Genomic DNA, 25,117 nt, shown 5'->3' on the forward strand with positions numbered 1-25,117 from the left:
AGATGTGTAATGGGTGGAGACATAGCAATCAAAGGCTGTAGCAGAACCCACACTGATTTATTTTTATTTTTACTTTGGGTAAAATTAATGCTTAACATGTAACAGGCAGCTGGAGGTCAGGAACCGTTGCCCACAGCCACACTGCTTGAACCACCAGGCACTTTACTTTCTCTTCTAGTCTCAGCTTATCTAGCAGCATCATCAACTGCAAAATAAATGGCACCAAAGCTCACACCTTGTATCTACACACACAGAGACTCACACAGCTGTTGAAGACTAGAGAGGCTGTTCCCATCATCTGTTCTGACCCTGTACAGCACACAGCAGCTGTTCATGACTTCTGAAGTCTTCAAAGATGGAAAGGCCTCACAGTCTGAACTAATTGTTCTAATAATTAAAGTCTTGTATTGTCTAGAGCCTGCACTTAATCCTTGCTCTCAATCCATCTAGTGACAGGTTTCAACACTGAATCTGTGTTCTCCAAGGCACTTCTGAATGGAAAAAGCACAAAAGCTGGTTTAGCAGTTAGATGAGGTTTCTAACAATTACAGCTGTACTGCACCATGCATAATAATGTTTTATAAAGTATCTTTTTCTTTTACATATATCCAAGGTATCTTCTTAATATATTGTTCCATGCAATAAGTGTACATCTGGGTCGGTTCTGTCTTCTGATTTTGCTCTACCAAGGGCAAGCCAAAGAAATGAATGGCTGTGCCTGAGCTCAGTGAGACCTGAGTTCATTCTTTATTCCTTCACAGGGAGGAAAGTCAAGAGTAGTAGGGACAGCTGATAGAAAAAAAATTGCTATTTTTGCTTAAAGCTGATGCCCCAATAAAACCTTGTTATTCCTTGATTTTGTAGATCCCAAGGAAGGAAAGTAGTTCTGTACGTGGCCAAAAATAAGGTTTAAAATTAAGATGAAAAATTAGTTTGAGCTGGAGTTCAGCATTGCACATATTGAAGCAAAAGTGTAAGGAAGGACATACCTGTGCTTTATGGTCAGCACTCAGGCAGCAAGTGGCATGGGACTCACAAGATCCCTTATCTTGCCTAAACCACCCCTCCGCAAAAAAAAAAAAAAAAAAAAAAAAATTCACCTCAACTGGATGAAAGCATCCTGGGCAGCATTAGCTCTTAGATCTGGTAGTTCTTAGATCCTCTTTTCAGAGCTGTCAGTTGTTCAGAGGTTAGAGTGTGCGAGCACCACTACGAGGGTAGTTGCTTTTCACCCAACTGTTGGCCAGCTGTGGGACTGCAGCACCAGCAGTGTTGCTGTGACTATGTGTTTGCATACATGGCTCTTCAGAGCATGCTGTGATACTCTGTTAGCTGGGGTAATTTTTCCTTAGAATGATGGAAAGAAGTTTGTGCAGTTCACCAGCAGGAACAGTCATAAAGGAAGATGAGTTTTCATTCATCTCTTTCCAGGTTTTCTGGCTGAAACTACATCTGCCTCTTCTTAAAAAAAAAACAAAACAAAACCAAAAGAACACAGCTATTTCTTAACCACTAAAATAGAGCAAGAGGAATTGAGGAAGCAGAGTGGCTGCCCTAGAGAAATATCCAGGAGAAAATACAAAAGCCTGTGTGTCTTCCTGTCATGAAAACCATGCAGTTAACTTGTTAACTTCTTCAGGTAACTAAGCATTAATGTTTGTAGCTGCCAGGTGTGCCTGTGGGTAGCTTGGTGTCAGAGTGATAGAAAGATCAGATTTACAGCAGTACTAGCAGTTACCAGAGGATTTCTGTATGTCACTGGAAAACCACCTGCGTAGAAATCAAATATATTGAATTAACAGCAAACTAATGCAAACAATGGTGGGTTGGAGCTCTGAAATTGTGGCTAGTCTTGTTAGTGCTGGAGAGTCAAACAACACTATAACAACCAAATAGATAAACTGATAACATGCTCAGCGAGTATAAATCACTCCTATCTCTATCATTGTGGTGTCCATGACACACTGGGTTTCTGATTGTGCAGTGAAATGGCATTTGACTGAAGGCATTAGGTGTTTGTAAGGGAAATTGTTCCTGAGCCAAATTGCTCCTTTGGAGCACGGCAAAGAGTTGCAGCACCATGATGGTGGTTTTGTAAAGCATAAGATGCTTAGTGAAATTACCCTGAGCCTCTCCATCCAGGTCCTCTGTTGTATGACAAAAAACACTGTACGTGACATTGGATAAAATCTTCATTGGCTGTCCCTGCTCAGCTTAAAATGAGTATTTTCTTTTGCCACCTGAAATCAGTCCATTGCCACAAAAAAAAAATTATTTGTAATCAGGAAAGAAAAAGAGGCCAAGATGTGGAGTATTAAGTCATCATTTATAATTAGTTTTCTTCAGATTAAAATAATTTTCTGAAATTTTGCAGGATTTGTATGTTTTATATCAAGTTCTTAGATGACACTTAAGTTATACATGCCCACAGTCAGAAAAGCTTATTTCACCCCATGTTTTACTGTCATTATTCTTTTGAGTATGTTCCACTTGATTCTGTAAAGCATTAAATACGCCAGAGGAAATACCAAAGGTGAAGATATTACATGCAGCTCACGTGCAAAAGATAAGGTGAAAGTGTTGACGTGACAGCCTGAGATACCATAACAAGCTGTGGGTTCTCTCCACTCCAAAACTGCTCTCAAGCAATGGTCTTTTCTACAGCAAGATGGGAGGGCAAAGAAGGGCTGAAGTAAAATACTGAAGAAAATTAAGTATTTTTTGCTTTTACCAGCCAGCTTTCCAACCCAGATATGCTTTACTCCCATTCTGCTGCTCAGCACAGACACCATTCACTGGAGAGGAAGAGTGCCCACATGTACACTGCCCCAAAGGCAGTCTGAAGATGTGGCTGTCTCAGTCTGGGTGCTCAGAGCATTTCCAGGAGGAAACTGCCAGTGCCTTTAGCCCTGGAGCAGTGGGCAGCAGCTTCTGTCCATGACTCTGCTTTCATTTCCTCTTCTCCCCTTTCATGTCCTCCCCTTCTCTCCCACTCTTACCGCACCTGCCAAAGATAAGTCTGGCTTCATCCTGCCTTTGGGTCCAGTTTACCCAACAATGGCCACATTATGTTTTGCAGCTGATATAGATAGATAGATAGATAGATAGATAGATAGATAGATAGATAGATAGATAGATAGATAGATAGATAGATAGATAGATAGATAGAATCACATCTGATTCTTTGGCTGTTCAGAGCAGGGGTCATTTGGAAGCTACCTGGAGTCTCATGCACTCTGATTTAAGGCTATCTTAATGGCAACACGGTGTTCATTTTGGGAGAGGAGGTCAGTGTCTGCCTTGGGGGGCTGGTGAGTGTAACCCCCTGTCCTCAGTCTCCTCTTTCTGCTTTTGTAATCTCAGCCTATCCTGACCTGGTGTTTCTGATTGCCCTGCTGGGGGCTTGGCAGCTGGTTTTGTCTCTGCAGTCAGCTCTTTCCTCTTCTCTGAAGGCTCTTTTTTGCTTGGTGCCTCTTCTCTCTCTGTCCCTTGGCCACTATCATCTGTGGCACTGGATGTTACCTGCATGGCTGGTGCTGCCTGAAGGGGCTCATTGCTCTTCTTCCACCTCCGGGCACCCGACCGTGTATTGAATTCATACATTTTGCCAGTAACTTGCAAGGGAGAGAAGACAACTAATTAAAATCATTCCCGCTTTAGCAGATTGGGACTTGACAGTTCTCCTCAGTATGGGGTTCAAATGAGAAATATGAAGGACCTGGAAAATAAGCTGAGTTAGGGAGGCAGCCCAGAGAGGGAAAGTCTTATTCCCACAAGCGAGTGTGGGGACCTGGGCATCGTGGTGGCTGCTCAGGGGACAAGCTGTTCTATCAGTATTAAAACTGGCTCTGCAGTTCTGGGAATACGAGTACTCAAAACTTTCCTATTCTAAATAAAGGGACCTTCTTACCACCCTATATGTCTATCCAACTTACAGATACCATGCATTAACATGGGCAGCATAACACAACCAAAGTCCTTGGTTGTTAAGACTAACATTCCCAAAACTTTTGGCTATGCTGAGTAAGGCCATTTTATGTGTCTGTGCCTATTTTTTCCAGTGGAGTTGCCTACTGGAGGTAGCAAAACCTGCTAGGAGTATCATATGCTACATACATTTTACAGACCATGTCAGGTCATCTAGGTTGACCCAAGATTTGGAGATCTGGGATCCCCAACACATTTTGGCTGTGTATATTGGTTCTCCATGTGCACAACATGCTTTCCTCTAGGCTTGCTGTGCACGTTGTCATTAAGAGAGAGAAATAATATTTTATGTTTGTGCAAGTACATGGTTCCCTCATATATATAAAATATTGTTAAATGTGGGTTGTTTAGCACTCGTAGCTACGTTTTCTTGTTAGAAATATTTTTGGCCCTCTTCAGATGTTAGGGGTACATTATCTGTACATTATTATTACTATTATTATTATTATTAATAGTAGTATTATTCATTATTATTACTACTTGTACATTAAAAGCACATTTCTTCTTCAGTTCATTTATTACCCAGAGATAGGTGGAAAAATTGCCATGCATCCAGAGTGATTGCCTCACAGTCTAAATCACTGTCTCTTGCTAAACAGACAGAGAATCAGGACCTATGGTGGCACTTCTCGTAACTATACATTATTAATGTGAGACAAAAAGACCATTCAAGTCTGAAAATAAAGGGTGGTGTCACTACATGTTACGTTTTGTATCACAATTAATGGTTTCTGACACATTAACACCATTTGAGCAATTAAAGATGAAACTGGATCTCTTGTTATTTTTTTGACTGCTTAGAGGGCAGGCATGTTAAAGCAGCCCAGATCAGGAAGCAGCTCCTGACCATCCCTCCTAATCATACTCAACAGATGTCCTGGGAGCTATTAAATCTCATTTCCAAACTGCTGGCACTTGATCCTCTAAGGTTTGGGATGAGCCACGGAGGAGAGGGGGGAGGAGCAGGGAGCACACTTTGCTGACAGCACAAAGCTGTGTTGTAGCTTAGTGTTTGTGTCAGGCGTGACACAGATGCTGTGGCTCTGGAGGGCAGTTTTGGGTGGGCTCAGAGATCTCTAAGTCTGTGGTGGTCAGGTTTGCAGAGGAAAGGAGCCACCACCTGTCCTGCAAAAACACTGGGAAGCAGCTCGTGCAGCAGCCTACAGAATACCTATGTGTAATCTATTTCACATGCAGTTACAGAGGGAGAAAGCAGGGACTTTGGAATCCATCCCACCCTTTCTTTATAAATAGCAGGTGGGCTTGGATCTGGACCAAACCGGCCATGTGGATGGGCTTAATGGCGCAGTGGGGTCACGTTTGTTCCCCAAAACTCCACTGGAGTGTCCCTGTGCCTAGTGTTTCCCATTAGCTCACAGCATTCAACAGCTCTGAGCCAGCTAATAAGAAACACAAGCTACAGGCACTTGGGTGGAAATTTGGCCAGAAAAATCCAAGCCTTGAAGCAAGCCTGCCTTCTTCTGGATAATTTTTAGACCTATTGTTTTGGACCTATTTTCAGATCTATTTGTTAAAGACCTCTTTTGACTGTCACATTTTACCAGTCGTACCTCCCCCCCCCCCCCCCCCATTGCTCCATGGCCCTCAGCCACTAGACATAGGGGTGGGCACCCTAATGCCAGGCCAAGCATTGTGGTGCAGGACTCGAGCAGGGTTTCAGAGGGATGAGGTAAGGCAGATCAACCTTTAGGAAAAAATACATTTCTGTAATGAACCCTTCTGCAGAGCACACGGGCTGCCACCTGGGGAAGGGGACAAGCAGTACACCTTGTAGTCATCCTGGTTTTTCTTAATTTAACTTTTCCCAGCTGGTTCGTCAGATGTGCTCAGAGATAGCACAGCTGGACTCTGGTGACACACTCAGGAGCTGATGCCACCACAACTGTATCTGAAAGCAAATGCTCTTCCCTTTCCTTCCCAACAAGCAATGCTCGAGCCTTAGATAGCAGCAGCAGCAATGCAACGTTGCTATGAGGGAGGAGGTTTGTACGGGAGCAAAAAACTCACCCACCCACCCTGCATCCAAGGGGAGGTTTAAAAGATTAAACCAGTACATCTGCAGCTACATTAATCTTCTGGCCAGTTCCCAGACATGGGAAGGGTGAAACCATGTAGCCATGACAGCCCCAGAGCAGGAGGCTTGCAGCAAATTCTGCTTTCCCTCCCACCTTCCTAGACCAGACCATCCACTTAGGTTTAGCAGAGCAGTGGTGAATAATCTGGCCATCACCTGTGTGCTTTCAAGGGCCATCAGGATATTCTACCATTAGAAATGTTACTAGGGAGCACTGTCTTACGTTTCACTATCTGTGAAATAGAGCTCCCATTCTCCTTGGAAACAGCAAACATGAAATATGAAAAGCAAATGTCAAAACATATTTAAATCAACTAATCCAGTTTGTTTCCAGCCAAATATTCATATCCACTGTTAATTGCTTTTTATTACCTGGGTCTCTGGCTTCTCCATCAAAGACAGTGTTTAGCTTTGTCATTGTCTGTGAAGAGACACAAAATGTGAAATGAATCCTGTGAATTTGTTAAAAGTAAGGAGCAGTGACTTGGAAACAGTGATCCATGTGGATGGAGGTGGATTTGTAGAACCTTCATATAGTATTTCTGTAGGTTGGGTTTGATCAAAACTGGCAACAAAAGCCATTTGTGGTGTAGGGTGTTGCCACTGGATGTTCAAAGGAGAATTAAGAAGATGTAACAAGCTAAATGCCTCCACATGTGTAACCACCAAAGGGTCACCTCCATCTAGAGGAGGCTCAGGAATCCCCTCTCAAAAGAACTTGGGGGAGGGGGAATGTACACTAATGAAAGTGTCCTAGCCTTTAGGCTATTAGGACTATGAAAAAGGAAGGAGCCCCAAGATCTGGGAGCAAAGAAACATCTATTACAGTGGAAGTGAAGATGTCATTTTGCTGCATGCAGCTTATGAAGGCCAAACTCTTTGCAGCTTGAGTGCACTTGTGTGCCTGGCTGGTTGCAGGCAGACAGCTGGGGCACTTGTCATCCTGCCTCTGTGGCTGCAGTGAGTCTCCTTGTCACTGCTCCAGGTACAGCCTCTCTGGTGTCCCACGTCCAGGGCTGCCAGAGAGGCTGGAGAATTCCACACTTGGAAGCAAAGGGGCCAGGTGAGTGTCTCTCACACCCCGAGAGGTGCCTGGAAATACAGAGGCCATTTGGGGCACTGAAGTGTTTTGCATTTGGGGCAGTCCTTTTGTCCTCATCTATCATTTTTATGATGGGGCTGGGCAAAACGGGGTTATGTTTTGAGGCCAGCAGTACTTACCACAATCACTTCTTTCTTAGGTTTCTTCTTTTCTAAAGGAAGGAAAACATATATTGTAAATAATCGTATGTTTCTGACAGTGACTGTAGACTCTAAAGCCTGGATTTCCTCAAACAAATATACAGTCTTGGTACTCAGCTTCTGAGACATCTCAAATGAGCCTGGTTTCTTCTTGAAGGCTGATCCCCCATACTATTTGAAAAGCAAACTCCATATTATTTTGGAGTAAGGATCCATCGTTGCCAATGGCTAATTAAAAGCTTAGCCTTCAAAAATCTTATTTCTTCAGAAAAGAATACACAACAATGGTTTCTTTAACAAATTTTCCTTTTTAAATAATATGAACAGATATAGAAATTCACCTTTAGGGATATTTGAACTATAAATGTAGATTTTAATTTTTTTTTTTTTCCATGAATCTTTGTAGTTGCAAAGCATGTGCACTCAAACATGTGCTTGGAGACAAAACAGGGAAGCACTGCAGATCCAGTCAAGTAGAGTTCAGATTGAAGAACAGTTTGGGTATGTGTGAATTTACCACACTATTAACTCATCCCACATGCAAACAAATACAGCAGCAGTGCCATGGGCGTCTTGACAGCACGGATTTGTGGATGATGCCCAAGTAGTTGCTATGATTTTGTCTTTCTCGCTCCCTGCCAATTTGTTTAATGGCCTTCCTTTGGAGAACTGTGTGCTGGGCCACCAACGGGCTTTACAGCCAGGCAAGCAAGTCTCTGAAGTGCTGCAGTTGGGTCTGAACGTGAGCACTGATGGGAAACCTGCTCTGTCTGGCCTTTGCTGCCCAGCATTTGGGAACCAGTTTTTCAGAAAGCACCAAGTATCGTTTTTTGGCAACCAGCCACTGATGAAATGTCTCAAATCGGGCAACCAGGAGAACAGTTAATTTTGTTGGGTCTTGTTAGTTGTGTGGTTTTTGTTCAAGCTGGGATTCACTGACTGAGGGCAGGGAGTTATAAAAGCAGGGTCTTACTGAGCCCATATGAGCCCAGCTTTCTACCAGAAAGCTGGTGGGACTAAAATAAACAAGACTGCCTAAAAAACACCTACTTTTTTATGTGTAGCATATAATTCTGCTAAGGTGTGCAAACCCCTTTAAAATAAATCTTGACATACATGAAGTAATGGTGTTAAAGGAGGAAATCAAGGGATTAGAGAGCAAGGAATTGGAATGGAGAAGGCTCTGGAAGGTGCTGAAGAGGGAATGGATTGTTTTTTAACAGATAGGGTATGAATTGCACCTGAAAAATACAGTAATTCTTTAGCATCCATGACAGAATACCAGGCTACACAGAATTTGTTTTTTACCTAATTGTTAATAGATCTGAAGATCAAAACCATAATTAAATCACTTAGGCAGGCCTTCAATAACCAGTCAGGGTTACTTAGTCTCAGTACACTTGTACTGAGTCGAATTTATGTGTCTAGAAATAGATCCACAAATTTCATGCTGAATTGTAAACAAGGTGCTGTTGAGAAGTACTAAAATACAAAAAAGAGGTACACACCTGGAGCGTTTATCCTGTAATGAAAAAGATTAAGAGTGTAGTTAACAAAAGTCATGCTTTTACCTACATGAAAAATACCATACTTTGTTCTTTTGAGTTCTAGGATTTGTTTGGTTTCTGGTTTTGCCTTTTCTAAAGGCCCACATCATGTAATGTTGCACCCAAACAGGAAAACACTCTTACCATTGCTCTAACACCTCTCCAAGAAGGGATGATATTTTAAAAAATAAAAGTCTGATTGATAATAGCATTATGGATTTATATCATCTGGAAAAATATATTTTTAAATATTTTTCTTTTGTTCAATCCTTGGAGGAAGGTCAATTTTTTTTTATCTGATGTGCTCAGATAATAGCTTTTAAAATATTTGAAAGGTTCTAAATATGTTTTAAAATATAGACATTGCTTTTTAATGAGAGAGCCTGGCTCCCAATGAGCTCTGTTAATATATAATAGCAATAGCCAAGCTATATGCTGCTAGATTAATTTGTCATTTTTATTACAAATTGCTAAATTCCTTGCACACATCATTTGAATTATAATAATAGATTACCTCTTTATATTTATTATAACTTCTACATTTCAGTCCAAATCCTGAGAATACTTACAGGAATCCTTTTGGTTTTTTGTGGTTTTTTTAATCCCAGTCCACTTAAAGAGCAGCTTATCTTTGTTTTGTGAATTAAAATGTCAATTTAGAGGCTCCAGCCCACTGAGAAGGCAGCCAGTGGTGAACTCTGCCACTTCCCACAATGAACCAGAGCCCATCCCAGGTGCTTCCATGACTTAGAGGTACCATCAAGCCTTATGGGCCAGCGCCTTGCAACGAGCTTGGGCAAAACTCCAGGAAATCTGCAGGAGCTTTGCTGATCAAAGAATTTGGCATGAGCACCAAGGTTTGGAAAAGACTCTGGGATCCATAGCTGAGAAACAGAAATATGCATCAGGTAACTACCTAGATGGGAGCTTCCCTGGAGTGGGAGCCAAATACAACCAAAAATGTTTGTATTTTTGGTAAACACAGTCAGGCCCAGACTCTGACTGTGCCTCTGGAGCGTAGCTGCCTTTAGAGGTCATAGTTGTTAATTCCAGAGCTACCTTCAGCCAGCGTGTTTGTTAAGCTGTTAGTAAAGCCACGAAACAATATTCCATTGACAAATTTTACTTGTTTCCATATCAGTAACAGCTAATATCACTGTAGCAGGTAATACCACTTACTACAGCGGAGGGCACGCTGCTAGAAAATACTCAGAAGATGGATTTCATTACTGTTATCTCTGTCATTGCCAGGTGCTCCTGGATGCTTCCCCCGTGTGCCAGCTGGGAGGACTCACCGGGCTGTGCTGGCTGCTGTGGCTGCCGGCGGGCGGCGGGAGCGCAGCCAGGTGGCCAGCAGGAACCCCAGGTACCCCAGCAGGCCCAGGAGCAGCAAACTGCCGAGGGTGAGGATGAATGGCACGTACCACGCTGATTCAGAGTACAGGTTTTCCCTTTTCGTCACCAGAGTGAAGCCAGGCTTTTAAAACAAGATAGGAAGAGTTTCTCAAGGCTGCATACTTGCGGGGTTACTGACATCAATGGCGCCTTTCATCTGGCTGAACTTCTGCACTGAAGCACCTGGCCCACGCTTGCCCTGAGGCTCTGCAGATGATGGGCAGAGGGAGACACTGTCTCCAGGAGACAGTGATTCATCCCACATACCTGCCTGCTGACTATGGAGGCAGCTCAGGTGACTGAGATGGACCACCGAGCTCCTGGAGCAACCAAAGGCAGGTGAAATGGAGCCCACCCACAAAGCAAAAAGGAGGTTTCAGATCATATTTCAATGTCTTGTATTAAAACAAGTGTGCCAGGGTGCAGTTGTAAAGCCTCAAGTTGCCTGAGAAGCCGTGAGCACACTGCTACAGGGTAAGTTCAGGGAACCATTACCCAGATAATGGTTTCTTGTTACCTAAGGCAAAGCTGGAAGTAGGTCATCTTCACTGCAGTGATCATTTGGCCCCTTTCGTAAGAGGAGATGAACCCTGAGGAATTGGGTTATTGCATAAAAAGAAATTAAACTCCTTTTTTAATCCCTATGACTTGTTCCAAAAGGGAAAAATACACTTCCTGAGCAGTTGTGATCTCCCACATCTTTCTGAGTGCCAGGAGGTGTGGCTCTGAGCTGGCATGTCGCTTGGTGCTAGCAACTCATCCATTAAGGTCCAATCATGAAACTATCCTCACACTGATAAGAGATTACTCATTTGCTCTACCTAGGTCATCACCTAGTGTGATACTATTAGTTTTGATCTTCTGCTGAAGTTTTTATTCAATTTTCTGTAAGACCTTTAAAATCTCATTCTATATTAAATTTAGTAGGGTATTATTTCTTTCCTGTTTGAGCGTATCTTTAAAATAGCTTACTTAACCTTGCAAAAAACATAGGTATAACCAACCCATACAGAAATTCTCACGTAATCTCAGGATCACCACCACCACACCATGCTCACTGGGACTGAAGTCAAGAGTGACTTTTTGTAATTGGGCTTCTTTTCTGCACTGTCAGCCTTCCAGCATCTGAGTCATCAAGTTGCTGCACTGGACACATGTAACAAGTAGAATCATAGACTCATAGAATGTCTTGGGTTGGAAGGGACCTCTAAAGCTCGTCTAGTCCAACCCCCCTACAATAAGCAGGGACATCTCACACTAGAACAGATTGCTCAGAGCCTCATCAAGCCTCACTTTGAATGTCTCCAGGGATGGGGCCTCCACCACCTCCCTAGGCAACCTGTTCCAGTGATCCACCACCCTCATATTAAAGGACTTTTTCTTAATGTCCAACCTAAATCTACCTTTCTCTATCCTGAAACCATTACCTCTTGTCCTATTGTTACATGCCCTTGTGAACAGTTCTTCTCCAGCCTTCTTATAGACCCCTTTCAGGTATTGGAAGGTCACTATGAGGTCCATTCTGGTTGTCCTGAATCACCTCTCTGTCCTCCATGTGCTTTAGCATGTCTTCCAGGAGGATCTGTTCCATGATCTTCCCAGGCACAGAGGGGAGGGTGACAGGTCAATAGTTCCCAGGGCCTTCCTTTCTACCCTTTTTAATGGGCGTAATGTTTCCTTTCTTCCAGTCACCAGGGACTTCACCTGACTGCCATGACTTTTCAAATATCATGGAGAGTGGCTTGGCAACTGCATCAGCCAATTCCTTTAGGACTCTGGGATGCATCTCATCAGGTCCCATGGACTCGTGTATGTTCAGGTTCCTCAGATGGTCATGAACCTTGTCTTCACTTGTGGTGGGAGGAACTTTGTCACTCTGATCTCTGTCTTGTGGGCCATCAAACTGAGAGCCATGAGGAGATTGCCAATGGAGACTGAGGCAAAAAGACCAGGTTGAATGAGGTTTTGTGCAACCTGGTCTAGTGCTAGAGTTCCCTGCTCATGGCCAGGGGGTTGGAACTAGATGATCTTTAAGTTCCCTTCCAGCCCTAATGATTCTATGATTTAAAAGTTGTTAAGAATCTCAGCCTTCTCCTTGTCTGTTGTTACCAGTTCCCCACTGTTGCTCATCAGGGGGGTTGCACTTTCCTTAACCTTCCTTTTCTGGTTTACACACCTGTAGAAGCCCTTCCTGTTTTTCTTTACATCCCTTGCCAAGTTCAGCTCCAGCTGCACCTTGGCCTTCCTGACCTCGTCCCTACACAACTGGTCAATGTCCCTATACTCTTCCCAGGATACCTGTCCCTTCTTCCACTGCCTCTGTAGTTCCAACTTGCCTTTTAGTTTGGCCAGCGGGTCTCGAGTCAGCTATGCTAGTATCTTGTCTTCATTGCCTGATTTCTTAGACCTGGGGATTGAGATCTCTTGCACTCTATGGAAAGCATCCTTAAAGGTCTGCCAGTTCGGTTCTGCTCCCTTGTCCCTGAGGGATGTTTCCTGTGGGGTCCTATCTACTAACTCCTTGAAGAGCTGAATGTTTGCTTTCCTAAAATGTAGAGTCCTGTCTAAGCTTCTCATCTGCCTCTTACCCCTTAGGACAGTGAAGTGCACTAGTGCCTGATCACTGCAGCCCAGGCTGCCTTCAACTTTGACATCCCTGGTGAGTTTCACTGTGCATTTGTGGCCATCAGGTCCAATAAGGCATCCCCTCAGGCAGGGCTGTCAATTTCTTGTCCTAAGAAGTTGTTATCAAGGCATTCCAGGAGTCTCCTGGATTGCCTGCAGCTTGCCATGCTACTTTTCCAACAGATGTTGGGGTGGTTGAAATCCCCCAGCAGGATGAGACCCAGTGATCACTATGTCTCCTCGGGCTGGAGTAAGAAGACTTCATTGATAGGCTCCACTTGATCAGACAGCCTGTAGTAGACTCCAACCACAAGGCTCCCTTTGTTGTCCCAATCCCTAATTCCCACCCATAAGCCTGTTCATGGCTGTTTTTTAGGGACAACTCTTCACACTCTATCCACTTCTTTACATAGAGAGCAACACCTCCACCCCTTCTTCCTCTCCTGTCCCTTCTGAACAGCTTGTAACCTTTGATAGCCACAGTCCAGTCAATATGATAGTCATATTCCATCAAGTAGTGATGAGAGAAGTCGTTGTAATGGAAGTACTCTTCTGGAAAATAGACTGAAAGTGGAAGGCAGCTATCTCTGGGGAGGCAGATTAAATGCTGTGGTATGTGGTCTAGACTGTATTTGTATTTGTGGTAGAGCATGGGAAAGAAATACAGAATAAGTTTTGTTTTTCAGCTTAACTTTTCATTTCCACATCAAGTAGGGGGAGGAGAAGGTTGTGAGAAAACCATTTATTCCTTCCCAACAGAGCACTAGATAATAACAGGGTTATTAATCAGCCTGCAAGTTTAGGTTTAAGTATTTTCATGGCAAAGTGTCCAGATTTCATAGAATCATAGAATCATAGGCTGGTTTGGGTTGGAAGGGACCTTAAAGATAATCTAGTTCTAACCCCCCTTCATGGCCAGGGACACCTCCCACTAGACCGGGTTGCTCAGAGCCCCATGTAACCTGCCCCCTCCATTTGCATGTGCTGTTTGCAGGATCCCCTGGTTCTGGCTCAGTTCCCAGCTGTCCCTAGCAGACCCAGACCACTGTACAGTTAATAGCCCTTTTATTCCTTCACCAGCAGCATCATCTTTTCATTACTGCATGCAAGGCAGAAAAGTGCAATGCCATCTGCAGGGAGGCTGAAAATGGATGGAGTCCGGACGTCAGAGAGATAGTGCAGCAAGGGATGAAGGCAGTGACTGTCACAAGGATGGGTACAGAGTTGGGTTGCTTCTGCAGGCAGGAAAAAACCAAGCTCTCCTCATGTCATGCACCTACCTGCCTGATGGAAATCAGCTCCCAAATGAAACTGATGAGCCAGAGCTTACCTGAGGTGGCTGGTGTGGAGGAGTAGACTGTATTACTGGGACACAGGCCCACAGCTCCACAGGCTTTGCAAGATAAGATCCCACCCCAGCTGCCGAAAGCTGTGCAGACAGCTCCCCAGCTCAGCTAGGGACCACTGTATGGGCAGGGAGATCAGGAAAGACCCATCCCACCCCTCTGGCTTTGCCTGTCTGAAACCCACTGAAACCTCAGCAACGTGCTGAGGCTGTGCACAGCTGCTTCAATTCCTGACAGGCAGCTCAAGGTTTTTACATGAGGGTGACCTCAGGCATGGAAAAAGCCCCTTCCAAGTGGTGAGGATTTCTTGTTGCTGTTGTTGTCTGTTTCAACTTCGGTAGCCACAGATTAATGTGTCCCACCACTAAAGAAGCACATTCAAGTGCAAGTTAGCTGGTACAGTGAATAGCTACAAATAAAAAAAAAGGCAGTGCAAAATGCATGAGGTAATTTTAAAGTTCTAAGCAAATGTTAACCCCTGCTCTTTCCTTTTTAATAAAGCTGCCAAGGTCTTTAAGTTTTCAGTTACGTGGTGATGGCAGCATGCCTGGGCCTTTGGCTACTTGCCCTTTTTGTTTTAGAAACTAAAATACAAAACATATGTTATGACTCTGTACCTGGGACCAATCCTTCATGACACTAAGCACATTAACCACCTTTGGCTTCCATGTAAGAGCATTGGGCTCAGCACTTCCTGGGACCGGATCCACTCTACGTTTTTGTTTTCCTTTTGCATGCATCTTCTCTATTTTCTTCACTCCCATGGAGAGCTGTCCATGAAAGAACCACAGAAGTGGACATAAATTTCATCAAACTTACCGTTGTGGTAATGACAGTAGTTGGGTTTGGGATAACTCTGATGTTTAAAGACACCGTTCCAGTTTGAATTAGGCCTGTGGTTTTGTCCTTGGCAGATAGTAAATTGTCATCTGTTATAACAACACGCAGTCTGTAAATCCAGTTTGTATCAAGTCCACTCTCATAGTCAAACCTTGATGCAAGAATCAGCCGAGATGTGTTGGATCCAGCACTTGGTGAAAAGGTGAAATGATTGTTCATGTTGCCTGCAGGCAGTAGCAAAAACACAAAACAATACCAAAAAAAGAAATAAAAGAGAAAAGCAAACTCACATTAAAGTGAATGGGAATAAAGGGAATGGGAGTAAAGGGAACAAGCAGAAAAGATCAGTTTGTGTTCACAAGTTGCTGTGGATCACTATACACCTGTGCAGTGAGATATCATTGACAAAAATGGCTCTTCAATCTTCCTGGTATCATATGAAATCACATAGAGCAATACAGGGACAAAAGCATTAAAATATGGAATAACACCTTCTACAGGGACACAGCTGAGAGAAGGCTGTGGAAACACTTCACAGCCATAGGGCACACAAGAGGTCACCAAAATGACCTGTCCTTCCTGGCTGGAGAGCACCCAGAGGCAGCAGCACCCAGATGCAGAGAGGATCCTGTGCTGGTGCAGGACTCATTTCACTACTGGGGTGTCCCTGGAGTGACACCTAGGCCACATGAACACCATCAGCATTTCATGAGGCCACTCCAGACCCTCTCTAAGGCTTCTGCCAAGAGGCAGGGGCCTTTGAAAAGGTCCCCTAGAAGAGAGACCTAATGACTCGGGGGATATTAATTGGCTCCAGGACTCTGTCTGCATTGTGGAGGCAGAGGGGAGTTCAGAGGTGCTGGCTCCCCAGCTCCCATTTTCTGTCCAGCTGGAGATCTGCTGGCAGCCTGGGCTTCGGGTAGGTCAGCCCCAGTAGGCTCCAAACAGACCACACATGAGAGATCAGAGATGGGAAAAGGTACCAGGTGTGGTTTGGCTCTTGTTGCCCCATAGAGCTCCAGAGTTGAAGTGACCTTGAGGGCCTCATCTAATGTACAACACAAAACAGGCCATTGGCCACTCTGTGGCTCAGAAGCCAACTCCATGGCACAGCTCATGTCTGTACAGCCAAAACAGTCTGTGAGTTCATGTGTAAATATCACTGCTGCAAAGCTCCTCTGGGGCATTAAGGGGCTGCAAGAGGACAGAGGTTCTCTCTTTTTACACTCACAACTTCTTACTGGCACCTGAACAATCTGCTCTTTCCTTCTCAGCAGTCACCTCAGCAACAAAAAAAAGGAATTGCCTCAAGAGAGTGCAGTCCCTTTTTTGTGAAGTCGAGCATCATCCCATACCATTGCAGTTCTCAAGGTGGATACTGTTGATTACTAGGTTCAAATACATGTTCTTAAAATGGGGTTTTAATGCATATAGCAGGGACCTGGGACATATAAGTCAGCTTAGCTGTTTTGGACTGTGTATCAGCATCTAAAGGTGGGGTATGCAGAGTAACAGAACCCACCATTGTTTCTGAAGATTTACTCAGCTATTATTGGAAGGGAAATTTGAGCCTGCATTTCATTCCACCTCATCCTTCTGAAGTCCTTTTCAACTACATAATTAATTGACAGTTAAATAATGTGGTAGCCAATCAAGTCTTGCAAGAGAATTATTCTAGGCGGCAGCACCAGTAGCCAACTGGACGTTTCTTTTTGTAAGCAGCAAAGTAATGATGTGCAGAACTTGCAGGTCACAACTACTTCACCATGAGTAGTAGCACATAAACTGGCCCAGATTTTTATTTGCAAATCAAAGTGAACTATCAGCATTCACTAATTTGTGTCCTGCTCCCAGTTCATACGCTGTGACACGGTACCTTCGGTAATGGTGTAACGGAAAGACCTGGGATCAGAATCACGATCTCGACATTCAATCCTGAAGCCATTAATATTGGTCCCAACAGCTAAACTGACTGGGATTTGAAAGGAATAGAAATTGGGTGAACAAACTGGTTCTTCATCATTTACTTCCAAAACATTAACAGTTACCTGAAAGACAAGAGCAATAACAAGCTGAAGCCCCTCCACTGTACTGACCCAGAATTTTATTAACTTCAGAAACTGTTTGGCTTTGACCATTTTTCTCTTTTGATCAGCAGCAGGGGAAGACCAATGAACCTCCCTTCCTGTCTAGTTTCTACCAGAAAATGTCCGTAATAATTTATGCTTCAATTCTTCTTGTCATCAGTGCTCCTCTGGGAGCAGGTTCCTTAACCTGAACGTTCTTCCAAAACCACAGGGGTTTTGAGCCGATGCATCTGACTATTTGAACCACCTGAATCGTGTCAGAGTAAGAATGAGAAATAATAATAGTACCATGTAGTCATTAGACTTTCTTTCAAAACTCTCAAAATTGCTTCACAGTCATTAGTTAGTCTTCTTAGCATATTTAATAATAATTCAGAGGGTGATCCATGGAAGGAAGGATAACTCCTTGCAGACTGTTTGCAGTGAGGCTGGTTATGGCCTTCTGCACGGCTGCGAGCACCCCAGGGAGCACCAGATGTGCTTAATGTCACCTGGGGTTAGTTCACTGAGAGAAAAAGGTTGCCCTTCTCAAAGCTCTTTCCTCTAATGTCTTTTGTTCTTTAACAGGCAACAGATAAACTTGTCATCATTAAAAGCTCCTGATGCTACTTTTCCTGAATCGTCACCTTGAAATATTATAGGTGATAATGAGATTAAGTGCCTCCCACTTAGCCTCTCTAGGGGTGGTGCTTGGTATCCCCCACCCTCAACAGGCAGGCAAAAATCAAATGTAAGGCAGTCACAGGAAGAATATGTGAAAAGGAGTAAAAAGGAGTCTGTATGTGAAGGACACCAGTATTATTTGAAAGAAGTGACTTATAAAATACCTTTGTGGATATACCATCTGTATTTTATGTTCTGAATAAAATAGATCTGGGTGGTAAACTTGAGCACAACCCTACTGTTTAATATTACCATGGTCCCTGGAATGCTCTTGGCTCCTACCAGATAGCACCACTGGGGACAAAACTAGATCATGTTCAGGGGAAGGCACGTGTGAGGTTCCATGCCCAGTAGGCCATGTGGGCACAACTGTACTGGCAATCCAAAAGGCTGCCCAAACCCCCATCTCATCCCCAAGTTATGCTGCACATCGTCTCTGTTCCACCCTATGGAAACACAAGTCTGACAGGCTGCAACATGATTCTCACTTTACTTTTGGACACTTTGCAGTGAAAACATGTCACATAAAAAAAATTGAAAGTATGTTTGAGGGCCAAGGGGCACGACACGAGGTCCAAAAAGGACTTGGCACTAAGTATGACTAAAATTAGGTTGCCTTACCTCACCTTAAGACCCTGTCCTTTTCTATTTTCCAGTACTTAGCCATACAGAGTATCTCAAATTGTTTAGGGCACAGAAAACAATTTCACTGCCCAGACAAATGAAGACAAAAAAAGACTGCAAAACAAACTTCACCGAGTTAAAAATATAAAAAATGTTACTTTAATCCTTTTTGTAAGAAATAAACCAAGACTGGGTGAGCACATCTTTCATCTGACTAATACAAACCTCTGTGCAGGGGTGGACTTGCCTGTGGCAGGCCAAAGTGCTTTGCCTCAATGTCTTACTGTTCTTGTCAGGAGGAAGAGAGGAAAATGTAGATAAAGGGGAGAAATATTTACTCACAGATGCTGTTGCAGTCTTCTCTTGGTCTGAGGCCTGCACTGTGAGAATGTGTTTCTGAGTTGTTTCATAATCTAATCTTGCTAAAATCTTCACATCTCCTTTGGTTGGGCTGATCCAGAAGATATTTGTGTAATCTCTGGTGCCTCCTCCAGCTACAATGGAATAAGTGATGACACTGGGCGGCCAGTCCTTGTCTTTGGCAATCACTCTTCCAATGCTGGATCCAACTAAGAGGCAGAAAATCCATATTTCATTAACATTTTAAGGAAAAGGAAATGCAGATTACTTGTTCCGACCAAAAACTTGATGAAACTGAACTAAAGATTTCCTTTTGAGTTTTGCACCCAGAACAAGTAAAGCAAAGACTGAGAAGTACTAGTTCATCATGCTGTGCTGTGGCTCCCCTGTGTATGGGCATGTCTGCTAGCACTAAAAACCAAAACACGAGGAGCCTGTTGAGAACCACAACAGAAGAGCTCTGGTGGTGAGGGCCACCCTGGCCCTGCACCGACATGCACGAACTCTTGGCTTGTGGCAGCCCAAGCACTGGCTTGGTTGGAGGAACAAGACTCTTTGTCTGCCTTGAGAAGCAATTGCTGCAGTTCCTTCTGAGGTGTTTGAGAAGCAGTTTGAATTACCTTCGTGCTGAGCCCTACAAATGGCAGTGCTGTCCAATGTGACAAGAAGGATGGGACTGTGCATGCCCATCGCTGCAGGCAGTGGGTCTATGCTGAACGCATCCCTGTGACCCAGGGATGTACAGGATGCACAGCCCACATGCACGGAGTGAGACAGAAGGAGGATGTAAATGAAGGGTTGGATTTGGTTTTTTCTTTCCTGACCCTGTGAACTCCAGACCCACTGCAAACTGCTGGCTCCTGCTTGGTACAGCAATATCAAGCACCCTGTTAATATCAACTCAGCTCCACGTAAAAGGCAGTCTGGGTCCCAAAAGCATTTGGCTTGATAATCTCAGTATCCAGCAAAGGTCTACAGTGGACAAAGAGAGGTTTACAGACATATCCATGTCACAGATGGGTTTCAAGTATATTTCTAAGGTACATGTCAGTGATATGAGGAAACACACAGAGTAGGAAATACCACAAGCTCCACTGCATCGTATCCACTGGGAAACCGTGTAAAAAGCCAAGCTTCATCCACACACCATAGGAAGAAAAGTTGGGCAAGAACAACAGGCTACTGGTGCTGAACACCTGGAGGTCGGGGTACTCTGACTGCTGAGTGGCTGCCCTGTGCCTTCTTGTCCCCCCTTCACCCTCCACACTTTCCTGGCAGTTTGGCTCCTGCAGGGAGCTGCCAGGGTCCCTCTGCCAGACAGAGCCCCAAGGAGCCAGCCCCCACACCCCAGCCTCCCCGGACTCTGCAGCTCCCTCCTAATCCACACTGCAGCTTTGCTGAACTCAGCAGTGGCTGATGACAGCCTCTCCACAGGGCAGGCAGGAGAGATTTGTGCAGACTTTATGGGCATTGGCAGGATCCTCCTTACCAGAGAAGGAAGAAAACAGAGGGATGAGGGTTAGAGCTGGAAACCTGGACTTATTCCTTTGCCTGTGGGAAGGGAGAGGAGGTTGTTGGCAGGCTGACAAGGCTGCTTGAAGCATGCCTTTTTCTCCCCCACCCCCTGCCTCCTGGCTTAAAAAAATGGACACAGAAGCACCATAAAGCCCACAGGTCTGCTGACTATAGTCACAGCTACCTTCACCCATGCTTTGGGCCTGCCCTGGCCAGAATATTTGATTAATTCAAACAGATAATAGTTTATCTGGCTGCTAAATCTCCTGGATTTTCATGGACAGCTTCAGCATATTCCACTCAGATGCAGTGTTGCAGTTGGACACCTTCCTCAATGATGTGGCCATTGGGGCGGGTGTGTAAGTAAAAGCAGCCTGAGGCAGTGTTGGATATGCAGGAGGAGAGGGATGCTATTCAGAGGGGCCTGGCAAGCTCTGAGCCAACAGGACTCATGAAGTTCAGCACAGACAAATGCAAAGTCCTGCACTTGGGCCAGAACAAGCCCATGTGTCAGGGCAGGGTGGGATTGACTGAGCAGGCAGCAGCTCTGCAGGAGTGGACCCTAGGCCCTGGTGGACAGGTTATACCTGAGCCACCAGGGCACCCTTGGAGAAATGGAGACTGCATACTGGAGCTGTATGAACAAGTGTGTTACCAGCACATGGTGGGAAGTGACTGCTCCACTACAATAAATACAGAAGAAGAGACTGATGAGGCTGGGCTTGGTCAGGCTGAAGAAGGGAAGGTGAAGGTGGGATTTGACTGCTTTTTCTCCACTATCTAATATGTGATACCACAGAAGACCAAAAAAACCTTTTTTCTCAGAGTGGGACAGTGAGGAGCCACAGCAAACAGCAACAAGATACAGCACAGGAAATTCCAGCTGGGTGCAAGGTAAAATTACCTGAAATGAAAGTTGCCCTGGAACAGGGGCTCAGAGAGGCTGTGGAGTCTCCATTTTTGGAGATTTTCAAAATTCAACTGGATGAGTCCCCGAGCAACCTGATCTAACTTTAAAACTAGCTCCGCTTGAGCATGAGTTGGACTAGGGACCCTTGGAGGTCCCTCACACCTTCAATTTTTCTGTGACCCTAGGAAGTCCAGAAAAAGGCTCAAGATTTATCAGTATTTATCTAATGGACCTCTCAATATTTTTCTCAGCCAATAAGTGAGGTCCTGATACAAAAGGCTTGTACTTGGTACATTGGGTTGTATGAGGGAAAGGCTGAAGCTGGAGAAGATGCCATTCCCATGCCAACTCCTTTGTGCCCCAAGCAGCACAGCACAGAACAGGCTGGCAGTTGCACCTGGCACATGAGGGTTACCAAGGAGGCAAGATGCTGTAGCAGTGCTCTGCCAACTCATGAGATGCAGGGCTCACCAGGGGACAGGAAGGGTGCTGAGGTGGCAGTCAAGCATGTGAAGAGTTTCAGCAAATTCAGTTTTAAAGCCACATTTGCAGTCACTGGTCCAGGGCTGTTGTAGGAATGGAAAGGACCTTGGCTCCAGACATGAGGAGCTGCTCTGGCTGCCATCTGGCTGAATGAAGCCTCCCCCTCCAAACATTCCCATCTCACCCCATTTCCAGTGTACCCACTGCACCTGAGATGGTTGGGTCTACGGGGACAGTGGGGTGGCCATCCTGCACCACGTCTGGGCCAAGAAAGTCCTCACTTGCCTGTGTCAATCTGTAATGGTTTCTTTGCACCATCACAGTGCTTCCAAACGGCTAACTTAGCAAGTGTAGAAAGACAGTCTAAAATAAGACATCTGAGTTCAATTTCTGGCTCCATCACAGATTTCTTGTGCAATTGCTGGATTTGTCTGTGTCTCAGCTTCCACCTGTACAACTAGAGTTGTTGCCAGTTTTGTCTATTTAAGGGTAGTAGGTGGTTGTACGGTGAGACCCCAGCTGAACTGTAGCTTTGAGCCACTCTCTTCATTCAAATATATGAAAATCCATTTGGAGCCAAAGTTAATTATCAACATGACAAGCTTATTTCTACTGTGTAGGTGTAACTTACTCTACCTTTTGTAATTTCTGGAACATTAAATTCATATGATAAATTACTGAAGACTGGAAAAAATTCGTTCACTGGCTTTATCCTGATGTAAATGTAGATGATATCTGGAAATATAACAGAAGACCATATCATAGTTCAGTATGGCTGCGAAATTTTCTCATGTATATATTCAAAGTACATATGGTATTCTTTCCATGCTGTCACTGCACAGGAGAACATCAAAAGAAGTGTAAGAGGGATACTTACTTGAGTAGCTAGGATAGGCAACATCTTGCACCCTGACAGTCAAAGAATAGACTTCAACTCCTAGATTGGCTGGGCTTTCTAAATCAATACTTCCAGTCATCTAAATTAAAAAGAAACACAATTGTGTTTATACTTCCTTACATAAAGTCACAATACACACGATAGCAAGTACTTTATTCAGTGTTCTGTAAGCGTGACCTCCCCCTTGGATATCTAGAATTGCCCTGCAAGAGTAATATAGGCTATTAATCAATTGCAGGGTTGAATTTCAGACTTTTTCTACATGTTCATGCTGTGGTGTCTCTTGGCAAATCAAACTTCTTTCCAACAAAATACCTTCCCCTTAAGTGCAGGAAGTTTTATCATTTGGATCATAAGGTCTTGGCCTTTTACCTGGTTAATTCAAAGAATGTGTAATGAGCTGGCTATTTGCTGAGCCCTTTGTTGGCTCAACAAGCATCTGCTATTGCTAAACAGGAATAGTTACTCCTTGAGTTCATGCCTGCAGACATGTATTAAAGGTATCAGGTTCAGCCACAAGTGTTTATCCAGGAACCAAGTTGTTACTAAATGGTGGCTCAAGCAGATTTAAATCCTAATCACCTGATCTCCCTGTCTTTCTGTAGGAGCCTCATAAACTGGGGCAACAGGAGTAAAGCACAAGCATCCACTGTTTAAAATCTACAGGGAAATTCCTGCAGGGACAGAGCACTTGGGATAGCCTGTTACATTGTACACACATGGTGATCAAAGGGCTGACAACAGTCCTACCCTGTGCAGCAATGAAAACACTTCTTATGTTGGCATATGAAGCAGCAAGGGCCGTGCTCATTGACATGAATATATAAAAAATTGAAGTAAGCCATAGCAAGTTGTTTTACTGCTCCTGCAGCACTCCTGTCTTTTAACCTGAATGCCTTGTTTTTGTTGTGTTTCCCTTTTTCTGTGTTTGTCTATAGTTCTTTTTAAAGGAACAAAACAACCACCATTGCCCATGTCCAGCAATTGGTGGGAGTTCTGGCCAATGCAAATACACCAGCAACTCTCAGCACAAGGAACCCATATTTTGACATGCAAAATAACTCAAGTGCAAGTCCCACCACTCTGAAAATTTACCAGTCGAAGTGGTTTTACAATTCTGACCGGTGGAGCTGGGAAGTAATTACTGACTGTGGGATTTCTCAAATATTCCAATTCTTCATGCTGAATAGCAAGGACGTTCCACAGTCTGTCATCAATAAACAGGCATGAAATGGCATCAAAATTCTTTGTTTATCCATATCAACACTGGTGCTTCACACTCCCTAAAAAAGTATGGTTTTTTCAATCATATCTAGCACATTTATTTAAAACTGGAGAAAGCAGTTCTGTGTTCACCAAATTCTGTAGAATCCCTAGAGAGCATCCTATCAAAGGGTACGCACTTCACATCCAGTCCAGTCATTATCCACATCATGCCCCCTGTGACACGAAATACAGCAATTCTTTTTCTTGTACAGACCATCAATTTAAAGAACTTATAGTATTTCATAAGTTGACTTCTGAAATGGGGCAATCTAAAATAAAGCCACAAATGACTGACCACAAGTCTTCCAGGGACAGTGGACTCCAGAGCAAAGTTATTGCTTCCAAAACCAGATAATCCAGTGAAATTAAATTGATTGTTTAAAGGATCAACATCAATATCTTCACAGTAATTTCTAAGATCAAGAAGAAATGTCCCTGCAGTCATATTTTCATTTGCCTCTTTCCTGTTTAAAACAAACACATTTCCCATCAAAGCAACTTAAAATTCTCCACTTTAACTTTTCATATATTCTATACTAAAACAATGGCTTCCATTTATTTTTTAAATAATGCAATTAGGCAACAGCTGATGAAGCAACCCAGTATCTGATCCATATGCTGTGGCAGTCAACAGCTCTGTGCAATGGGGAGGACATAAACTTTTAGACAGATCCAGACTGTAAACCTGGAACTCAGGTAAACTTCAGAAGCTGCCACAAAATCTTAATGTTCAATATTAGTTCAATTAATAATTAGCATTTTAAAACATATTTGCAACAGTCATTTCTTTAGTATGTTGTAGTGTTCTTCTGACAAGAAGCTTGTTCCTCTCTCCCTAACTGATAGCTGGACCATTCTGCTGTTTTATGAAGTTAGATTTCTGGCCCTGCTGTTGACAGTGAGGTTCCCTGTGATGCATAGAATGGAACTGGGGGACGAGGGTGTCAATTTAATATTTATTTATTTTTAATCAAGAGAATTAATTTTTTTAAAAAAATAAGATCCAACTGATATACCATTAAGCCCTGATCTTGTTCCATTGTGCAACCCTGTAAGACTAGTTCTTTATTTTAATACATTTTTCCCTGATGATTTTTGTCTCCTTCAGATCAAAACTAAAGCTCACTAGATGACAAAGAGATGGTTGCATTATTGTCATGGATCTTGTAACTAAGCAGCCCTTTGAAGAATTGGATTGTCTTCCTGCCAGTACATAAAAGTATGTGATTTAAAT

The 25,117-nt window shown here is 43.7% G+C and overlaps 1 protein-coding gene across 1 annotated transcript in view; it reads right to left on the bottom strand.

Moving 5' to 3' along the window:
- Positions 1 to 3,288: 3,288 nt before the first annotated feature.
- The window catches only part of CDHR3 (cadherin related family member 3), a 40,228-nt gene continuing 18,399 nt past the window's right edge, over positions 3,289 to 25,117 (bottom strand). The window contains exons 9-20 of the mRNA XM_051623996.1: positions 24,179 to 24,347; positions 23,506 to 23,613; positions 22,597 to 22,696; positions 22,356 to 22,454; positions 18,794 to 19,020; positions 16,954 to 17,125; positions 15,057 to 15,301; positions 10,167 to 10,348; positions 8,833 to 8,846; positions 7,304 to 7,335; positions 6,455 to 6,503; positions 3,289 to 3,614 (exon numbers count right to left, since the gene is read on the bottom strand). Coding sequence (XP_051479956.1) covers positions 3,289 to 3,614; positions 6,455 to 6,503; positions 7,304 to 7,335; positions 8,833 to 8,846; positions 10,167 to 10,348; positions 15,057 to 15,301; positions 16,954 to 17,125; positions 18,794 to 19,020; positions 22,356 to 22,454; positions 22,597 to 22,696; positions 23,506 to 23,613; positions 24,179 to 24,347 — 1,723 coding nt within the window. The remainder of the gene's footprint in view (positions 3,615 to 6,454; positions 6,504 to 7,303; positions 7,336 to 8,832; positions 8,847 to 10,166; positions 10,349 to 15,056; positions 15,302 to 16,953; positions 17,126 to 18,793; positions 19,021 to 22,355; positions 22,455 to 22,596; positions 22,697 to 23,505; positions 23,614 to 24,178; positions 24,348 to 25,117) is intronic.

Source organism: Apus apus, chromosome 1 (genome assembly GCF_020740795.1).
Source record: "Apus apus isolate bApuApu2 chromosome 1, bApuApu2.pri.cur, whole genome shotgun sequence".
NCBI classification, from domain to species: domain Eukaryota; kingdom Metazoa; phylum Chordata; class Aves; order Apodiformes; family Apodidae; genus Apus; species Apus apus.